We start from the raw sequence: 21,199 nt of genomic DNA on the forward strand, positions 1-21,199 counted from the left end.
TGCAGTAATCGTTATGCTAAAGCTAATAATCCCTACATGGAAAATTTTAAAGTTGATGAACCTCTTTCATATCTAACGTATTTAGATGCAAACAATTTGTATGGTTGGGCAATGTCCCAATATCTACCTATTTCCCAATTTGAATGGGTGAAAAATGATGTTGATTTTAATGTATCAATAACTTCAGATATTGGATACATATTAGAAGTAGATTTAGAATATCCTCATTATCTTCATGATAGTCATTCCGATTTTCCGTTATGTCCTGAAAATATTTGTGTTGGTGAATCTAAGGAACGAAAGTTAGTTCCAAATTTAGATGATAAGAAGAAATATATTATACATTATAGAAATCTTATACAATGTTTAGAATTAGGAATAAAATTAACAAAAGTTCATCGAGTTTTAAAATTCAAACAAAGTCCGTGGTTGAAGAAATATATAGATTTAAATACTAATTTACGTACACTGGCAACATCTGATTTCGAAAAAGACTTTTACAAGTTAATGAACAATTCGATATTTGGAAAGACAATGGAAAACATTGAAAAAAGAGTTAATGTGAAGCTTTTAACACATTGGGAAAATATTGGTAAAACAACAGGTGTTCAAAGTTTAATTGCGAAACCTGAATTTCATAGTTTATCAATTTTTTCGGAAAATTTAGTAGCGGTCCAGTTAAAAAAAACAAAACTTTTATTTAATAAACCCATATATTTAGGATTTAGCATATTAGATATTTCAAAAACATTAATGTATGATTTCCACTACAAATATATGAAGAAGAAGTTCCAAAATTTAAAGTTGTTATATACAGACACAGACAGTCTTGTTTATCAGATATTTTGTAGAGATTTTTATGATGAAATTAAACCAGATCTAGAAAACCATTTTGATACCTCCGACTATAAGATAGATAACATTTATGCTTTTCCTTTAGTTAATAAGAAGAAATTAGGATATTTCAAAGATGAACATAATGGTAATATATTTATTGAATTTGTAGGTTTACGATCAAAAATGTATGCTATGAGGGTAAATAATAAAATAATATCAAAAGCCAAAGGGGTTAATAAAAGTGTGATAAAAAAATTAAAGTTTGATAATTATAAGTCTTGCTTATTCGATAAAAATATTCAACTTGCTGAAATGTATCGATTTAAATCCATGAAACATGTTATTTTTACTCAAAAAATTAACAAAATATGTTTGTCATATAATGACTCCAAGCGCTACATTATACCGGACTCAACTGAAACATTAGCTTGGGGTCATTATTCATTAAAGTGATTTACTAACCTAATTTTATAAAGTTATTTTAATAGTGTTTTAATAATATATAATTAGTTAACTAGATTTAAGTAATGTATCTTTATGTGATGTGTGTCTAATAATCTGTTAATCAATATTGAGAAATAAAATTATTTTTATAACTGATGATATTTACTTTTATTTCATATTCCATTCAATTTTAGTTCAGAGTACACGTTTTAATTCCTACATAGTTAATTATGTTTCATTTTGAACATCCTTTCACAGCTATTGTTGCTGGTCCTAGTGGTTGTGGTAAATCAAATTTTGTATGTGGGTTTATTAAAAATATCAAACAAATGTGTAATGTAGGATTTCAAAATATCTTGTGGTGTTATGATGAAATGCAACCACTGTACAATTTCAATAATGTTAATTATTATCAGGGTATTCCTAATTTAAATATGTTTGATGGAAAGGAACCTCAACTTATAATAATTGATGATCTCATGAGGGAAATTGATGGTCGTGTTGTCGATATTTTCACCAAAGGAAGTCATCACCGAAATTTAAGTGTATTTTATATCACTCAAAATTTATTTCACCAGGGAAAAGGGCAACGAGATATCTCATTAAACTCAAGTTACATCATTTACTTCAAAAATCCCCGAGATAGAACACAAATTCGATATCTAAGTCGTCAACTTTCCCCAGAAAACTCAAAGTTTGTTGAGGATGCTTATAGAGATGCCACCAATAAAGCTCATGGTTATCTAATGATTGACTTGAAACAAAATACTGAAGATATGTATCGTTTCAAAACAAATGTATTTCCAAATGAGTACACCATCTGTTACATTGCTAAGAAGGGATATAAATACAGTGCATACCAACAAAAAGATCTCATTTCATAACAATGATTACACGAGTTACTACACATAAAGATTTTCTAAAAGCATTACATGTACTTAAACCGAAATTTCGTAAAGCATTATTAAAATCTTGTAACCAAGAAGAAATAAATTGTATTTGTGAATGCATTTATAATGTTATTCATGGTAAAATACCCATTCCAGATAAAGAAAAACAAAAATTAAATAAATATAAAAACATTCTCAGAAAACTTATTTCTAGAGGAAAAAATAATTTAAGGAAGAAAATAATTATACAGAGAGGTGGTGCTTTCTTACCCATCATCATAGGATCTGTTTTAAGTGCATTATTTAATTCGATTGTCAAATAAAATACATGATGGAGAATGCCAAGAAAATGATATTAATTGAACCTGAAGCAATAGAAAAACTAAAAAATGATAACACAAACAGCAATGTTCATAACTTGTCCCGCTTGGATGAAGAAATGCATAAAGTTTTAAAAACAAAAACCGATGACCGAGAAAAGTGGTCTCTTTATTTACAAGCATTACAAAGATATTTGTATTTTATAAGTCAAGGTCGAAAACCTTTTGAAATACCCATACTATCTTTTGGTGAATCAGAAAATAATAAAAATGTGAGTAATCAAGATCAGGGTTCAGAAATTAAACAAGACACCTCGAAGACAGACGAAAACAGTGACATTATCAATGAAAATTACACTAAATCACAATTAATCCAACTTCTACCTAAAACGTATAAAGTAAAAGGCGAACTTTTACTAGATATTTTGATGAAAAATAAAGATAAAATTTACTGGAACCAAGGAGGTACTGTTTTTATCAATAAAAAGGAGATTTACAAAAGCAACATAGTAGACTTACTGAATGATGTTATTAGACCTCTGAAAAATAGCTCTCCTAATGGTTGGGCAGAGTTTGCTTCTGTTTTAAAAGAGTTAAGAATACCTTTGAGTTACATAGGTAACCCAAGAAGAGCGACCTTTATTAATGTTATGTCTAATACTCCCGACTTTGGAAAGAGATTTGAATCAAACGTAGAAAAAGAATCTGAATTTTCTACCCCCCATTCAAGTCCAATTATTAAAGAAAAAGTGAAAAAGAAGATAGACTGGCAGAAATGGACCCCTTATTAGAAATACACAATATTTACTATGATGTATCTCATCCTGCTGGATATGGTAGTTTAAATAAATTAAAAAATGCAATGAAAAGTAAAATGACTGTTAAGGAAATAAAACAATGGTTGGAATCTCAGGAAACATACACCTTACATAAACCAGTACAACGTCGCTTTTCTAGGAACAAATATATCTTATCTAATTTAAACGAACTTTGGCAAGCTGATTTAAGTGATATGAGATCTTACAATGAATATAATGATGGTTATAAATACATTTTGTGTGTTATTGATGTATTCAGTAAATATGCATATGCAAGAGCTATGAAAAGAAAAAATTCCCATACGGTTAAACAATGTCTTGCTAGCATATTTGCGGAAGCGAAAGTTACTCCCACACATTTACAATCAGATAAAGGAACGGAGTTTATTGCAAAAGATGTTCAAATGTTCTTAAAATCACTGAACATTAATTATTATACTACTAATAACCCCGATATTAAAGCAAGTATAGTGGAAAGATTTCAAAGAACTTTAAAAATGAAAATGTGGCGTTACTTTACACATAACGACACTTTTCGTTATATTGACATATTGCAAGATTTGCTTTACTCCTATAATCACAGTTTTCATAGAAGCATAAAAATGAATCCTTGTGATGTAAATTCCAATAACATAATGACAGTTTGGTGTAATTTATATTCTGACAAAAAAGTTAACATACATCAAAATAAAACAAAATATAATCCGAAATTTTGTGTTGGTGATTACGTTAGAATTACAAAATATAAACATATTTTTCAAAAAGGCTATGAAACCAATTGGAGTGATGAAATATTTATTATAACATCAGTTATAGAAAGATCTCCATGTGTGGTATACACTTTGAAAGATCTACAAAATGAAGTTATTACCGGAACATTTTACGAAAAAGAATTACAAAAAGTTCAATATGATTCTAATATGAAACATAGAATAGATAAAATTGTGCGTTCTCGTTACTCTGGTCACAGAAAGGAATTGTTAGTCAAGTGGAAAGGTTATCCAAATAAATTTAATAGTTGGATTTTAGCATCTCACCTGGAAGAATCATGACTGGTGACAGTTTTTATTTAACCTTACCTAGTAACAGTTCTATGACATATTTTCCTGAAAATAAAACAGCAAGTTTTTGTACAAAGTTACCAAAATCAATTAAACTAGATGGAGAATGGTCAGTTGGACTTGTAGAATTTCAATATCCATGTACTATGTTTACTGTTCAAAACCAAGAAAACGTTATATTCATTACCAAAAGAATGAAAGTTCCAGGTGATGAAATGAATGAATCAATTGTAACATACAAAAGTCAAATACCACCATACAGTTATGATAATATCGATGATATTGTATCTACTGTTAATTCTAGAGAATCTTTTAAATTAAGACATGATAAAATATCAAAACATATAACTGTAACCCATGAAGATAAAAAACTGATATCTTTAAAATTTTCACCAAAGTTAAGTCTTCAGTTCGGATTTGATCCAGAAACAAATGTTGCTACTAAAAAAATCGGGCGATTTCCTCCCAATTTATACTTAGGGTTACCATCACAATTATTCATATATTGCGATATCATTGAACCACAAATGGTTGGTGATGTCATATGTTCACTATTAAGAATAGTTCCAATGGACACTGCAAAATATACATATGGGTCAAACAGAATGCAAATTTTTTCTCCACCACATTATGTACCTGTTATGCGAAGAGAATTTGATACAATTGAAATAGATATAAGAACGAACACTGGAGCAAATGTTCCATTTCAATTTGGAACGACTTGCGTTAAACTACATTTCATACGAAAATAATAATGTATTCAAAATATAATAACAATATTTGTCCTTATGAACATTATTATACACATCAAGCTGGGTCTGGTGTAGGGGTAATTTATAAAGGTGCATCACATCAACGTGGACATGGTATTGGAAGTTTTTTAGGTGGATTATTTCGATCTGTTTTGCCTCTTCTATCAAATGGAGCTAAAGTCATCGGTAAAGAAGCATTAAATGCAGGTGTTGGGCTCTTGTCCGATATGACACAGACTAAACCACTTGATGAATCAATCAGAGATCGTCTCAAGGAAGCGACTTCTAACTTAAAAAGGAAAGCTGATGATAAATTAGATCGTGTAATGAGAGGCTCAGGATATAAAAGAAAAAGTCAACAACTAAAAAGTATCAGTCGATCACAACATTCAAAACTGAGAACATTAAAAAAAGGAAAGAAGACTACTAAAAATAATTACATTGAAGATATATTTTCCTAGTTTACAATATGTCATTTTTACATAATCATTCTTGTGAATGTATAAAGTCTGAATTAGATTTATTTGCGTTGCCGGCTACTCAAACTAGTATTGAAAATGGACAATGGATACACTATAAACCAATTTCATCTCTAAGTGATGATGGACCTATAGAATTTCAAATCCCAGGGACTGGTGATGATTACATTGATTTGTCACATACCTTAATACATATAAAAGCAAAAATTCTAAATCAGGACTTAACACCTTTGTTGTCTACAACTACAGTGGCTCCTGTAAATAATTGGCTTCACTCACTATTTAGTCAGTTAGATGTCTATTTAAATCAAAAACTTGTTTCACCACCAAATAATACTTATGGTTATCGTGCATATATTGAAACGTTACTAAACTATGCTCAACCAGCTAAACAATCACATCTTACTTGTGGACTTTGGTATGAAGATACTGCTGGAAACATGAATTCAACGGATGATTCAAACAAAGGATTCATGAAAAGACAAAACCTCGTTAAAGAAAGCAAGGAAGTAGAAATGATAGGACATTTACATGGTGATATATTCAATCAAGAGAAATTTTTAATAAATGGTGTTGAAATGTGTGTAAAGTTAGTAAGATCTCGTGATGCGTTTAATTTGATGTGTTCATCTAATGATGTAAAACTAAAAGTTTCTATTGTAGATGCAACACTTATGATACGAAAAGCTCGTATAAATCCATCTGTTTTGCTTGCTCATCAAAAAGTTTTAGCATCAACTACTGCCAAATATCCTATAACTAGAGCTGAAGTAAAAGTTTTAACTATTCCATCAGGGATTCAAGGTAAAACTCTTGATAATGTTTTCCTTGGACAAGTACCAAAAAGATGTGTAATTGGATTCGTAGACAATACGGCATTCAATGGTATTCTTACAAAAAATCCGTATGATTTTTATAATTACAGTATAAACACGTTCAGTTTATATATTGATGGTATGCAAATTCCATCTAAAGCCCTCCAGCCAGCATTTCATAACAATTTGTTTACTTCAACATACCATACTTTGTTTTCTGGAACTGGAATCCATTTCTTGAATGATGGAAACGGAATTTCTAGAGATAATTATGCGAATGGTTACTGTCTAATGGCTTTTGACTTAACTCCAGACTTATCAGCAAATTCAACTGCTCACTGGAATCTTATACGACATGGTAGTGTTCGATTAGAAGTTCGATTTGAAACAGCTCTCACACAAACTGTTAACTGTATGGTATATGCTGAATTTGATAATATTATTGAAATTGATAAAAACAGGAATGTTACTGTAGATTTTAGTAGTTAAATTTAGAGTGTGTAGGACTACGTACATATTGTTATTACTATCATGGATACTTTACAAATTCAAAAATACATGAAAAAAATATATCATTCCTTAGAATTTAATGTGTTTGCTGCGAATAGAATACCAATTCATGTAACAACACCTGTTTACATGATCAGTAATCTTGACTCCGATACTGAACCTGGATCACATTGGGTAGCAATATACGTAAATACAGATGGTATTGGTGAATATTTTGATAGCTTTGGTCGTAAACCTGATGGTTATCATTTAGCATTTTTAAGAAGAAATACAAACTGGTATATCTATAACAATAAGCCTATACAAAGCATATTTTCATCTGTTTGTGGTGAATATTGTTTGCTTTACTTATATTTTAAGTTAAGAGGAATGAGTTTAAGAGATTTTATAGAAATGTTTAGTAACAATTTGATAAATAATGATATATTGTTAAAAGAAATGTTTAAGTCCTTTATGATGTAATTTTATAATGTTAAAAATGTATGTAATAATAAAAAATATGTATAAAAATTTACTATGACTTTTATTTGTGTAACCTATCTGCTAAGGAACAAAAAACCAAAGGGAAAAGATAAAGGAAACAAGAAAATGCTTAAAAAGTGTTTTTTATTCAATAAACGATTTTATATTACATTTACAAGAAAACTTAAAATTACTTAAAAAGTTAGTTTTGTATAATATCTCATATGTTTTAATTTTTTTAAATCATAAATTTCATCTTTATTTAAGTGTGTTGCTTTCGATCCATCATCCGCGCTAGATGAAACATAGGATATGGATTCAATAATCGGATTCGGACGTTCCACTGTCGAGGACATTTTTGTTTTAGCTTTCTTGTTTGGTGTGGTGAAGAATTCGTCAATGAATTCATTGTTTGTTCTCTTACTTGAACTTTGTTGGTATGGAGGAATCTCAAAGCATTTTTATTTTTTATTGCTTACCGTATATTTTTGGCACCCCGGTGCATTCGATATGCTCTTTGTTATTTCGTAAACTAATTGTCGAGTTTTTCTATGTATTGAATCGTTTGTTGGTTTTGTGAAATATTTCACACGTACATCCGCATGTTTCCATTGCTCTGATTTGTCTATGTTTTCAATTTTTTAAATTCATAAATTTCAACTTTAATTAAGTGCGTTGTTTTCGATCCATCATCCGCGTTAGATGAAACATAGGATATGGAATCAATATTCAGATTCGGACGTTCCCACTATCGAGGACTTTTTTGTTTTAGCTTTCTTGTTTGGTGTGGTGAAGAATTCGTCAATGGATTCATTGTTTGTTCTCTTGCTTGAACTTTGTTGGTATGGAGGAATCTCAAAGCATTTTTATTTTTTATTGCTTACCGTATATTTTTGGCACCCCGGTGCATTCGATATGCTCTTTGTTATATCGTAAACTAATTGTCGAGTTTTTCTATGTATGGAATCGTTTGTTGGTTTTGTGAAATATTTCACACGTACATCCGCATGTTTCCATTGTTCAGATGGCTCTATGTTTTCAATTTTTTTTAATTCATAAATTTCAACTTTAATTAAGTGCGTCGCTTTTGATCCATCATCCGCGTTAGATGAAACATAGGATATAGAATCAATATTTGGATTCGGACGTCCCACTGTCGAGGACTTTTTTGTTTTAGCTTTCTTGTTTGGTGTGGTGAAGAATTCGTCAATGGATTCATTGTTTGTTCTCTTGCTTGAACTTGAACTTTGTTGGTATGGAGGAATCTCATCTTCATCAGACAAAGGGAAGTAGTAGTTTTTAAATGTATTTTCATCGAATGCAACATTACATTCGGATTCAGGAATCTGTAACTAAGGAAAGATATGCAACGTTAGTATAAAAAAGATATTACTTAAGAAAATTAAACAAAAATGTAGATTGAAGAACATTATAGTAAAATGATTATTAATGTGTTACTTACCTCCATAGTTATGGATGTTATTGAGTCTTGTGTTGATAGGTATTGAATACGAATTCAGAGGAAGAAGTGTGAAGAAAGTAGTGATGTATATGGGTATTTATACCAGTAATGTCAATTTAGCAATGGATTTTTAATAGATATTATTAGTTAATAGTAACTTGTCTTGGAATGTGGTAGATGTTATGTTACTGGTTTTGGAATATAATGTGGTGAGTCATACAATAATGGAGTCATTAGTTGTTGGTAATTAATGAAGGAATAATTAACAAATAAAGTAGGACACACATTCGCGGATGTTTATCTCCGGATCCGTTGCAGATACGAAGCTGGGGATGCGTGCAATCGCTCCAAGTGACCCCCTAAACCTTTTTTTTTTTTTTTTTTTTTTTTTTTTTTTTTTTTTTTTTTTTTTTTTTTTTTTTTTTTAGCCCCCGGAGTTTCGGATTTAGGTGAGCCAGAGTTGGGTGAGCCAGAACTCTCGAATCCCTACTACTCATATATGTAAGCACAGTAAAATAGAGGGCCAAGATGTGATCCCTGTGGGACTCCTGATGGAACTAGAGCATAGTCTGATCTGAAACCACCCATAACAACGGCCTGAGATCTATTCGTAAGGTAGGACTTGATCCATCTGAGCAGATCCCCGCGTATGCCGAGTTGAAAAAGTTTGTCGAGCAGGATGACGTGATCCACGCGATCAAAAGCTTTCTCAAAATCAGTGTAGATCACGTCAACCTGCCCACCACCTTCCATCCCGTCAAGCACATAATTAGTGAACTCAGCTAAGTTAGTATTTGTAGATTTGCGTTTAAGAAAGCCGTGTTGGTGATGCGATATACCATTGGTTATTGTAGAATAGATACTGTCATATACAATTCTTTCCAACATTTTACTAAGTGAATTCAAGATAGAGATAGGACGATAATTACTTATTTCAGTTTTCGAAGCTTTTTTGTGGATGGGGACAATGTGGGCTCTCTTCCACACAGTGGGACAGATGCCGCTATTTAATGATAATCTGAACAACAAGTATACTGGGTAAGCCAAGACGTCAGCGCAACGACGAAGAAAGACAGGCGGTATGCCATCGCAGCCAGACCCTTTATTAATATCGAGAGTTTGAAGCATTGTCTTTACTTTGCTAGGGGTAAGATCCGCTCTGACCACGATGCCTGAGCCAGCCTCTCGGCTCATATCACTATCTAGATCTGTACCAGTGGTAACAGCTGAATGATGGGAAAACATTTTTTGAAAAAAGTTATTAAAGTTTGTACAGATATCTGGGCCTTCTACCAATGTTTCACCTTGGTAGGTGAATTGCTTAGGGTATTGAGAACCACCTCGCTTGGATTTGACATATGACCAGAACGCTTTCGGATTCTTATCAATACTGTTTTCAATGCCTGCAATATACCTCTTATAACATTCACGTTGTTCTGAGTGTTCACGTCTACGCAACATAGCAAATGTATCGTAATCGCGCGGATTCCCGTACTGTTTCCATTTTTTGTGCATTTTATTTTTCTCGCGTATGATTTTTATTAAGGCTGAACTATACCAGACAGGGTATTTATTTCTTACTCTATTTGTTTTTGTGACTGGAACATAACTGTCTAGACATTCGTTAAGTTTTTTATAAAATTTATCCAATGCCTCGTCAACCATAAAATCCTTAAACATATCATCCCATTCGATCTCACTCAAGTAAGCCTTGATGGCTGTGTAATCACAGGTATGAAACTTGCGACGAGGCGCTGGTATTTCTTGAAGTGGCCTAACAAAAAGGTCAGTAATACAAATATCTAAGGAGGGATGGTGTTTGTCCTCTGCGACCATAAGAGACACCGTCCTAATAACTGAGGAATTCACATTACAGAAAATAAGATCGAGACAACGTCCATTGTCATTAAGAATAAAATTAAATTGTGTAAGGCCCAGAAAGTTCATATATCTAACAAATTCCGACGCTGCATCTCGCATCACTAAACCGCCGCTATCAAGTAGTGTGTACCGGCCGTTCTCCCACCTGAGGCATTGCAAGTTAAAATCACCGGCTAATAGACAGGTGTCATTCGGATGCTCCAGAGTTAATTGTGTTAAAAATGATTTTATTTCTTCTAGCTGCTCGGGTATCCTATTATGATCGGGAGGTAAGTATACTAAAATAATATGCAACCCGTTCTTTGTTCCGAGACAGCGTGCAGGTACAGTGACACAAAGCAACTCTGTGTTTAAGGTTTTTTCACATGTGAATATAATCTGGGGACTTAACTTACTTTTTATGCACATCATAACTCCCCCTCCCGACCTTTTTTTTGTTAGAACTAAATCTCGATCTGCACGTAGTACTTCGTATCTCGGATCGCACAACTCAGAGCTAATAATATCATCCTGCAGCCACGTCTCGGTAAACAATAAAATATCATATTCATTACACAATATACTATTATACAGTTCCAAGCATTTGGTCCGAAGCCCCCTTACATTTTGATAGTATATGCTTAAATTATTTACCATGTTATTCATTTTAGCAATAATAAATATCGAACTCTGCGCCGAATGCAATAATAAATAGGTAGTAAGTTGTGACAGTCATCCAATTTAAGCGCCGAAAGGGTAAACACAAAAACACATGATACCGAGTGCACCGTTATGTAATCAATGTATAATTGGCAATTGTACAGAGTTACGCTACCGAGATGATACAGGTTTAGTTTACATAATACGCTAAGTTCAGTTTTTTTACATAAAAAACTGTTTAGCATAAACTCAACAGCACACGAATAAATGGTACCTACCCTCGTACATAAATATAGTAACAGTTTCAATCCGCCCGATACCCATATAATACCACAATACACGACACCATGAGTATAAAGCAGTGAGCTACATTGATAATGCCTTCCATGAACGATGATGAGTAAAATTAGACGAGCAATTATTGTGAAAGATGTCTCAGTTATTCTACAATAGAAAAAGTCTAGCCACAGTACCAAAATATTTCGTTGAAACACACTAAATAGATGAAGTTTAAATATTTTTACTATATTATAATCAAAAAAGCATCCCGACATTATAAAATAATTAAAGAATTTTGAGTAATGTGCGAAGAAAAGTGCACTAACCACAATGCAGTTACATAGCAGTATACCCTTGTTTGTACGCAACTTAGCGTCCTGCGTCTGATAACAATATAACATGAAACTCATTACAGCAATAAATGATATGAGAACAAAACACAACTGACCGGAGCATGATAAATTACCAAGAACACTACAATTTATCGAGTACAGAAGAGTTCCTAATAAAAATAGCTTCACTCGATTCATTCTTTCTCATGAAGATTCTTCCTGCTCTGATCCAGACAAACTTATATTTTAGTTCCCTGGCGCGTTGACGTGCCGCCGCGTGAAGTTGTTTATTTTCATGAGATAAACTTTCTATGACAAAAACCGGAGATTTTTTCTCAGGATCAAATCCGAAATCGGTAGTGTTCAATTTATCCTGTGAGTGTTGTCTATTATGTCTCACAACCGCAGACAGCACTGAGTCTCGCATTCTTGGTGAGCTAAACTTGGCTATAATTGTGCGTGGTCTGGTACTGTTTGGGTTCAGCTTAGCCACTCTGGAACAGTAGTGGATGTCGTGGTCGTTGATAGGACAGTTTACAACACGCCCCAGCTGCTTAATTATTTGCACGACATTTTCGGCTTTCTTTTCAGGAACGCACTGTAATTCCAGGGAAGAAGCGCGTGACAGTTGATCAATTAATTGCAGTTTACTGTTTAGGTTATCCACCTCTGTACGCAGACCTGCATTTTCATTCTTTAAAGTCGTAATTTCTTGTTTTTGTTGTTGGAATTCCTCAGTTATTCTGTCGAATTTCTCACTCATAAATTCGACCGATGTGCTCAAGTTAGAGATTTTTTCAGAGAACTTGCTAAGAGTAGATGTTAGTTCGGCGTTATGTGATTTTAAGATATTTGACATTTCTTCGCGTAGAAGTTCACGCAGATCGGAGCGTCGTATAAAGTCATCATTTTGGTTGGGCGCCGCCGCCGTAACCGGTTTGCTAGCCGCTGCACGCCGAGTAACGTTCATAAAAGAAATCTCTGCCTGCGAAGTCGGTGTAGATGGACGAGCCAAACGCGCGGAGTTATCGCCCTTACGTTGTTTGCTCATGCACATGGGGCATTGCCACTTCGATATTGCATCTGGACTCAGGTTATCCCTGTGTATATTGAGACATGGATAATGGTAGATCCCGTTGCATTTAGTACACTCCACGTATTCATCGCTGTGAGCGTCGGTATTGCATGCGAGACAAGTCTTCATAATCGGGGCCGCTCGGTTTGGTGTAGGCGAGACAGAGAGGGCAATTATTGGCGGAATGTCACAGGTCGCAGCGGTGAGGCAAGAGGGCACCCCGCTCGCAGGTAGTGTCCGCGAACTGTCACTGTCACTGTGTCTATTTTAAATAATTACGAGATCACTGCACATTGAACTTTAGGACTCTGAACTTAATTAACGCAAAACTACTTAGTTCAAGTAAAATTATCCTTTGACTGATTTACGAGTATTTTGAAAAGAAGACACACACGTCCTCCTTGTACGACTTACGACTGGATATGATGTCATCAGCAAATAACACGATTTCGCAAGAGTCCTTAACAAAATATGGTAGATCATTAATGTATATAAGAAACAAGAATGGACCCAGAATGGACCCCTGCGGAACTCCCATTTTCACAGGTGACCCAGAAGACAAAACACCATTTATGTCAACTTTTTGAACTCTAAAGTTTAAATAGGATTGTATTAAATCCAAAGCCGAGTCCTTCACCCCATAATAGTGCAGTTTGCGAATTAGCGTTTGATGTTCTACGCAGTCAAATGCTTTTGAGAGATCACAGAAGACCCCTAGTGCATTTTGAGAATTCTCCCAAGCCTCGAAGATATGTTTAAGTAGTGCAACCCCGGCATCGGTGGTGGAACGACCCTTGGTAAAACCATATTGTTCTCTATGAAATAGTTTATTAGAGCCAAAGTGAATCATAAGTTGCTCCTGTATGATTTTTTCAAAAATCTTGCTTAGAGCGGGCAAGATAGAAATGGGTCTATAATTGCCAGGGTCGGTTTTGCTACCAGACTTAAATAATGGCATTGGTCTACTATGTTTCATGAGGTCGGGGAAGATGCCCTTCTCTATGCAATTATTGAATATTATCGCTAACTGTGGGGAAATTATATCAATAATGTGTTTGACTATCTTGACAGAGATGCCCCAGATATCAGTTGTACTCTTTACATTTAAAAGATTAAAAGTTTTAGTGATATCTAATGGAGTAATATGTTTAAAAGAGAAGTGCGAGTCACAGGGTGTCACGTGGGTTTTCAATATTTCTTCAGCCTCGGAGGGAGATGACTTTAAGTTGGCAGTTGTTGCTGAAGCTATATTACCAAAAAATTTGTCAAAAGCTTCCGCTACATCTTTATCTGCAGATATCAAATTATCGTGAACTTTGAGAGAAAAGTCATTATCTCTTGGTTTTAGTTTACCAGTCTCTCGGTTGATAACATTCCAAGTTTCTTTTATTTTATTACTGGCGTTCCCTATCTTGTCCCGAATATAAAAAGACTTAGCCATGAAGCAAACTTTCTTAAACATTTTTGAATACTTTTTTACATGCTCAAGAAAAGATACACTATTATTATACTTTTTCATGCCATAAAGTTCATATAACGTATTTCGACTTTTGTATATTCCCTTAGTAGCCCAGTCACTAAACCTACATTTGGTATTTGGTTTTAATGGCTTTACCGTAAAAACTTTGTCATGTTCGGTTTTAATACATTCGAAAAGGTTATTGTAAAGAGCATCTGGGTCTCCCTGCACATACGGGACTAAATGCAATTTATTTTCAAGATTATTTTTAAAACGTTCTAGACGACTAATGGTTACAGGTCTACATACGGCATTTTTATTACTTTTATTATTTAAATTATTACAAATAAATTCTACTTTAATACCACAGTGATCTGACGTAAGATTGTGTATGACAGCTTTATTGTCAGGGACACAGCTAGAGAAAATATTATCTAGACAAGTAGCTGTGGTTTCCGTAATTCTAGTTGGTTCCTTAAATTGACTAAACAAATTAAATGACTTAAAAAGGGAAAGTAGTCTTACAGAATATGATGATGAACTATCTAGTAAATTGACGTTAAAATCTCCACAAACTAAGACCTTTTTGTTGCTGTTACAAGTTTTATTAAGAGCATCCTCAATAGCCGCTTCAAAAATACCAAAGTCCCCAGAAGGGGGTCTTTACACACATACAATGATGTAACTCTCAAGCTCGACACAGGAAATTTCGACAACACGCTCAACTGATAGCCCTACTACATCTTTGCGTTCTTTATATCTGATATTATTATTCACAAATATTAAGGAGCCTCCGTGAATGGCTGACTTCCTAATTCTTCTGTAGTCTCGCTTGATGTGGTGGAGGAACAACTGGTACGTTCTGAATTTCAGTCTCCAGGAAGTTTTCATCTTCATCGTCATTGGTGAGAAGAAGTGGTTCGTCCAACTCGTATTCGTCATCAGAATTAGGGAGCGCAATTAAAATGTTTGCGATATCTTCATCACGCACAACTTGGTGTTGATCATGAGGCTTCAGACATAATAACGCGAAAATAGTTTTGCAAGAGTTTAATTTTCAATAGCAACCAGTGACGCTGATCGTGTTCAAAACGCAACTAATGAAATTGTATCTTGAGATTCTATTTCATCGTTAGATCTAAAAAATAGAAGACAGTCATCACAAAAAAAAAACAATTTACCATGATGCTTTGTAATTTGGTGTCTTACTAAACGAGATAAATCTTTAATCAGACAATAATGAGAAAACTTATCTTGCTCTAATAATAATAAATTTACAGTTTTTCTGTTTCGTTTGCTGTATTGTGATTTATACAACGGTCCAGTAATCTGCTTACCGTTCTCTTATCCATAAACATTGACTCTTATATTTGTATTATTTTTCTCAAACAAACTAATATCAGTAAAAGATACTGGAAAAGACATTCCGTCAATGTTGAACAGATTACTGAAATGAGGATATGAAGATACCCTCTGAACGTTCTTACTGGTTGGATAAAGAGCTGCTGTGACCGACCACAAGAAACAAAACATGTCATCGTTACGAATATTTACACATGCCTTTTTATTTTTAATGTGTAGAGGCAAATCAATGAACTTTGATCCGCGAAGCGGCTGGTATTTATTTATGTTAATTTCTATATGACTGTTACTGAGTAATGTCCACCCGCTATCCTGTTCCTCAAACTCACTAACCTTCTTCATTAAATAGGAAACTAAATCTGAGAATAACAAATATAATTATTATATTTGCTGTTTTTAATGATAAAAAATAACAATACAGAATTAAAGTCATTTGGAACTAAAAATATAACAATTCACTTAAATTATAATTACATTCGAAGTTAACCTTGACGCAGATATGAGAGGCAAGAGACTTATCAATTAAAGATTTTACCTTATCTCTGAGGTTTTCGAAGAACACTGGCAGAGATGATTGCTCATTCTCATCTTTAGCAGTTACTTTATAGGTGGATATACGATTGCGAAAAGCGGAGTTGACTAGTTCTATACCGTGGTCTGAGCTTACTACATTATCACTGTGTTGTTTATGTATTCTACTTCTTAAGTGCCCTATTCATTGCTTGTTACCCACAGTCACACTACAGACTGAACAGAAAGGCATAATTAATTACCTAATGAAATAAATTACTCAAAGTTATGTTAATTATGTAATGTATTGAAATGTATGTTGGTTATTAATGAACGCTTGATATAGAAATAAGTATGTTTATTGATGCTTATAAATGTAATTTACACACCTATTTAAATTTAATGTTATTCGAATACAATGTGGCCTCCGATTCGTTGAACAGAGAGCTAGCCTCCCTCACAAACTTTTGGATCCGATCCCAGTGCGCAGTGTCTTCGTCGGTGCGCAGCTTCAGCCACAGAAACGACTTCTTCCACAGGTCGTCGCCGCCCGCGTCCACGTCCGCCGCGTTGAACACCTTCAGCTCCACGTAGAAGGCGCCGTCGAGATGCGCGGTGCGCCGCGTCTGCCCGTTAGCCACGCGGTTGTACAACACCGACGCTGGCTTCGTTGAGCTACGTCGTTCGAGGACCGGTTCACCGTCTTGTAGGTTGAACACGTCGAAAACGCCAGTTGTTTTTTTCTTACTGGTTCTGAAAAATATTAAAAGCATTGTGTTAACAGACATTCTAAACAATTTGTAAATATGTACAAGTTACTTAATCCTGTAGTGGTAAGCTAAATATGATGATTAATTAATAGTCGAGCGGGGTTCGAACCCACACCTTCACCTTTCGGTTGTCGTCATTTCTCTATTACTTATGAAAGATACTCGAATATCTGGGTAGATTTGTACATACTATAACACTTTCTTGTGATTGATATAATGGATCCCAGAAGAGAAAAGAGACAGAAGTTATTATAAAGATTTTAGTAAAAATATTTTTATTACCTTGAATGGTCGTTGCTAACGCTTTTGCTAGCTGAGGATTTGCGCTTGGCCGGCTCCTTAGTTCTCTTAAGCTTGGGCTGGCGCTCGATCTGCACTGATGGGCTGTCGCTGAACTCAGAGTCAGACCTGTGAAATAAACAACCGTTCGGTTATCGTCACTTCTTTAATACTTACAAAGATACTTAAATATCTGGGCAGATTCGTACATAGGTACTTTAACACTTTCTTGTGAATGATATTATTATAATATTATGGATCCCAGAAAAGATAAGAGACAGAAGTCATTATAAAGATTTTAGTAAAAATAAATATAATACCTTGAACGGCAATTGCTAACGCTTTTGTTAGCTGAGGATTTGCGCTTGGCCGGCTCCTTGGCTCTCTTGGGCTTGGGCTGGCGCTCGATCTGCACTGATGGGCTGTCGCTGAACTCAGAGTCAGACCTGTGAAATAAATTCAATTATAAACATAATGCAAACAGACACTAGATTTGCTCATTACTCATGAATGAGACAGTGGAAAATATTCTAAGTGCTTAATAAATTTAAGTTGGGACTTAGAATATTTTCAATACTTGAAATAACTTACATTTTGAATGCTGTATGTAGAAGGATAGAACTCACTATGAACTGTAGAAGAGCAGCGTGGTAGAGCTCGAGGAACAACTTCACTTTACTTTGTACTTCTTGCAGCCAAATCTGAAGCGCGGACTTGTAAGGCACAAAATGAGGCACTGATCGAAAAATTCCCGATTTTATTGGCAAATAATTTGTTAAGTCAACATAATGTGTTAGGGTTGTCACTACTGATGCAACGAATACGAATATTCGTATTCGTCGAATAGTGGGAACATTTACCTAATATTCGTATTCGGCGAATAAATAATTACGAATACTTTTTTTAACTGTCAATATCTATGTTCGTAAAAGTAGTATTCGTTGCATCACTAGTTGTGACTAATAGTTTTGCACGGAAAACATTGTATTAATGCTTAATATGTGGTTCGTACGTACGTACGTGATGGTTAATAACAATTATTTCTTTATTTATTACCTATATGTTTGTCAGCCATTTAGTGTAGTGGTTCACGTACCTGACTACTATGCCATGGGTCACGGGTTCGATTCCCGCACAGTACAAACATTTGTTTGGATGAACACATTTGTTTGTATTGGACTGGGTGTTTTCTATGTATAATATGTATATATTTACAAAAAGTAATTAAGTATGTTTTTATCCATTGTCTAGTACCCAAAGTAGAAGCTTTGCTTAGTTTGGGACTAGAGGCGCAGTGTAAAAATGTTCAAGGATATTATTATTTATTGAAAATGTTAATATTTTAATTTAAATCAATTAAATTAAGCTACGCTTTCAATTACATACGTGTGTAGATGTCGTTTTTCAGTCGGTGAGTTTATGTTACTAGATCAAGTTATTATTTCGAACGATCACCTAAAAGTTATATTGTATCCTCGGGAACAGTACATTTTTTGAGAATGAGAGGTACCTTTATTTCTATTTTGTACCCAGACAATGTGTATGCAAAATTTTATGAGTTGGATGAGTAGTATAAACAATATTTAAAAGATTTAAAAAAACAAAAATAAAAAAAACTACTTACTATAGTCGATAAAAATATGTATATCCACTATACAAATTATCGAAAAAAAAATTGAGCTGAAAAATTTTACGCGAGCGAACTTAAGAGCTACGACTCGTATGTCTTGTTAGAAATTTTGACGGCCCTAGCTGTGCGTAATAGCAAAGTCAGCACTGCTAGAATTTGTGCATTCTTGCAAGTGACGCAAATAGGTAGCGAGTGAAAAATACTTTGCGTATTTATTATTTAATTGACCTAAATTATAAAGTTCAGTTAAAAAATATTTTTTTCTTAATATCATGTTTATTAAAGTAAGTATCCTTCTCATCAATCAGGTTAAAATCGGGAGCTTATTTTTATGTTATGTTTTGGTAATATAAAAATATAAAACGATAAATTAAATTAGGTATAATAAATGTAAAAAATAGATAAGTAACAAATAAAGTTAGCTACGGCACCCATCGGGTAACTTCCACTTTGGTCAATAATATACAGGGTGGAAACGTTAAGTGATCTCACTCAATCATTTCTAAACTATACAAGATATTAAAAAACTGGTTACTGATCCTGAAAGTGCTTCATGAGCTCTTTCAAACGGTACCAATAATAGGTTACAGAATAAACTGGATCTGTCTGAAAATTCAATGTTTCCAGCTTCCATACTAAATGTATGCCAGACACACGATATTAGAAGCGTATTTTTTTTTTATTTAATAATAAACTCTTAAAATAAACTCGTAAAATGTATTCTTATTTAAAATTATTCATGGAAAACATTGGTTTTAGGCTTTACTTGCTATAATATTGTCAAGAGATGGGTGTCATCACTGTGGTAGTACTAAATGTATGGAAGAAGGAAACATTTAATTTTTGGATAGATCCAGTTTATTCTGTAACCTATTATTGATACCATTGGATAGAGGTTGTGAAGCACTTTTAGAATCAGTAATCAGTTTTACGATATCATGTGCAGTTTTTAAAATAATGTGCCTTTACCAAATGTATGGAAGCTGGAAACATTGAATTTTCGGATAGATCCAGTTTATTCTGTAACCTATTATTAATACCGTTTGATAGAGCTCATGAAGCACTTTCAGGATCAGTAACCAGTTTTTTAATATCTTGTATAGTTTAGAAATGATTGAGTGAGATCACTTAACGTTTCCACCCTGTAGGTTTATTATAACAAATACATTTAAAAAATGTAATGTTTATAAAAGACATTAAGATCGAATATAGGTAACGTACAACAGATGATTTTTACTTGTTACCAAATGCAAAGCAAAGTTACAATCAATGTAATCAAGTTGGACGACCCGAGGGCGTAGTGGATAGCGCGATGTATCGATTTGAACACAGTGGGTCACTGGTTCGATTCCTGGTCAGGTTTATTTAGAAATCAATTTTATCTAAATTATTATGTTACTTTAAAACCATCACATTAATCAGTGTGTTGTCTAAATTAATACATTAAATTATTATGTTATTGGCTTAATTATGCATTCTATAGAAAATACTGGTTGATAATCTCGTATTATGTTCAATAAATAAAATACATCTTTGCTCGACTTGGTAGATAATAGAACCCAGACCCCCGAGATCGTGGCTCGACGGTACCTACTCAACTAGTGTTATAGTTAATGTAGTGTTTGTATCTACGTACTAGATAGATACAATACGCTGTCGCACGTACACAAGTGATAGGCAGTCACGTGACGTCGTTACGAGTGGGACGAGTCAGTCGTACGGCAGACGCCGGCGAGTACGGACGTGCCGCAGTGAGACGCTTGGTGTGACGGTGAGCCAGTGTGCACATTTAGGTACACTACAAGTGGCGACGAGGATAAATACACATTTTTTGAAAAATAAGGAAAATAAAAGGTCAGTAAAATACATATTTTTGAAATAATAATTTGTAACAAACCTGCCATAATAATTAAAGTTCAGTAATGTGTCTGATTTCATCGAGTTATGGATAAAATAACGATGATTCTGCTTTGGAAAAGGCATAATTATTTTGTTGTATGAGAATAGTCAAGTTAGCAGGCGAAAAAATTTTGGTTTTTATCATTATAAAATCAGATTTTATTAGAAATACTTATTATCAGCTTGAAAATAGCAATAAAGTGATTGGTGATAATAAGTAGCGATATTAGAAAT

General features: G+C 33.8%; 2 protein-coding genes and 1 long non-coding RNA gene across 3 annotated transcripts; all 3 read right to left on the reverse strand.

Moving 5' to 3' along the window:
- Nucleotides 1–7,515: 7,515 nt before the first annotated feature.
- Nucleotides 7,516–9,244, reverse strand: LOC135087355 (uncharacterized). The gene is made up of 2 exons (XR_010260764.1): nt 8,851–9,244; nt 7,516–8,740 (listed from the first exon to the last, which is right to left on the reverse strand). It is a non-coding gene; the product is annotated as an uncharacterized LOC135087355 (long non-coding RNA).
- A 2,879-nt stretch (nt 9,245–12,123) lies between these two features.
- Nucleotides 12,124–13,185, reverse strand: LOC135087316 (uncharacterized). Its single transcript, XM_063982114.1, has one exon. The coding sequence runs from the start codon at nt 13,183–13,185 to the stop codon at nt 12,124–12,126; it is 1,062 nt and encodes a 353-aa protein (XP_063838184.1).
- A 2,141-nt stretch (nt 13,186–15,326) lies between these two features.
- On the reverse strand, nt 15,327–18,047 carry LOC135087317 (uncharacterized). The gene is made up of 6 exons (XM_063982115.1): nt 18,028–18,047; nt 17,757–17,882; nt 17,440–17,565; nt 16,805–17,140; nt 16,413–16,554; nt 15,327–15,527 (listed from the first exon to the last, which is right to left on the reverse strand). Coding segments are annotated over exons 1-6 (933 nt in total). The 5' UTR covers nt 18,030–18,047.
- Between the last annotated feature and the right edge of the window lie 3,152 nt (nt 18,048–21,199).

The sequence above is a fragment of the Ostrinia nubilalis genome (assembly GCF_963855985.1).
Source record: "Ostrinia nubilalis chromosome W unlocalized genomic scaffold, ilOstNubi1.1 SUPER_W_unloc_1, whole genome shotgun sequence".
Classification (NCBI taxonomy): Eukaryota; Metazoa; Arthropoda; class Insecta; order Lepidoptera; family Crambidae; genus Ostrinia; species Ostrinia nubilalis.

What these genes read in the sequence shown, in the direction of transcription:
- LOC135087316 (XM_063982114.1), bottom strand. Translation starts at nt 13,185, where the DNA reads ATGAAGACTTGTCTCGCATGCAATACCGACGCTCACAGCGATGAATAC.
- LOC135087317 (XM_063982115.1), bottom strand. An exon ending in GTTAGCAACGACCATTCAAG is followed by an intron (nt 17,141 to 17,439) that starts GTAATAAAAATA and finishes AATATTTTTCAG; the next exon opens with AACCAGTAAGAAAAAAACAA. An exon ending in AACGAATCGGAGGCCACATT is followed by an intron (nt 16,555 to 16,804) that starts GTATTCGAATAA and finishes TAAACAACACAG; the next exon opens with TGATAATGTAGTAAGCTCAG.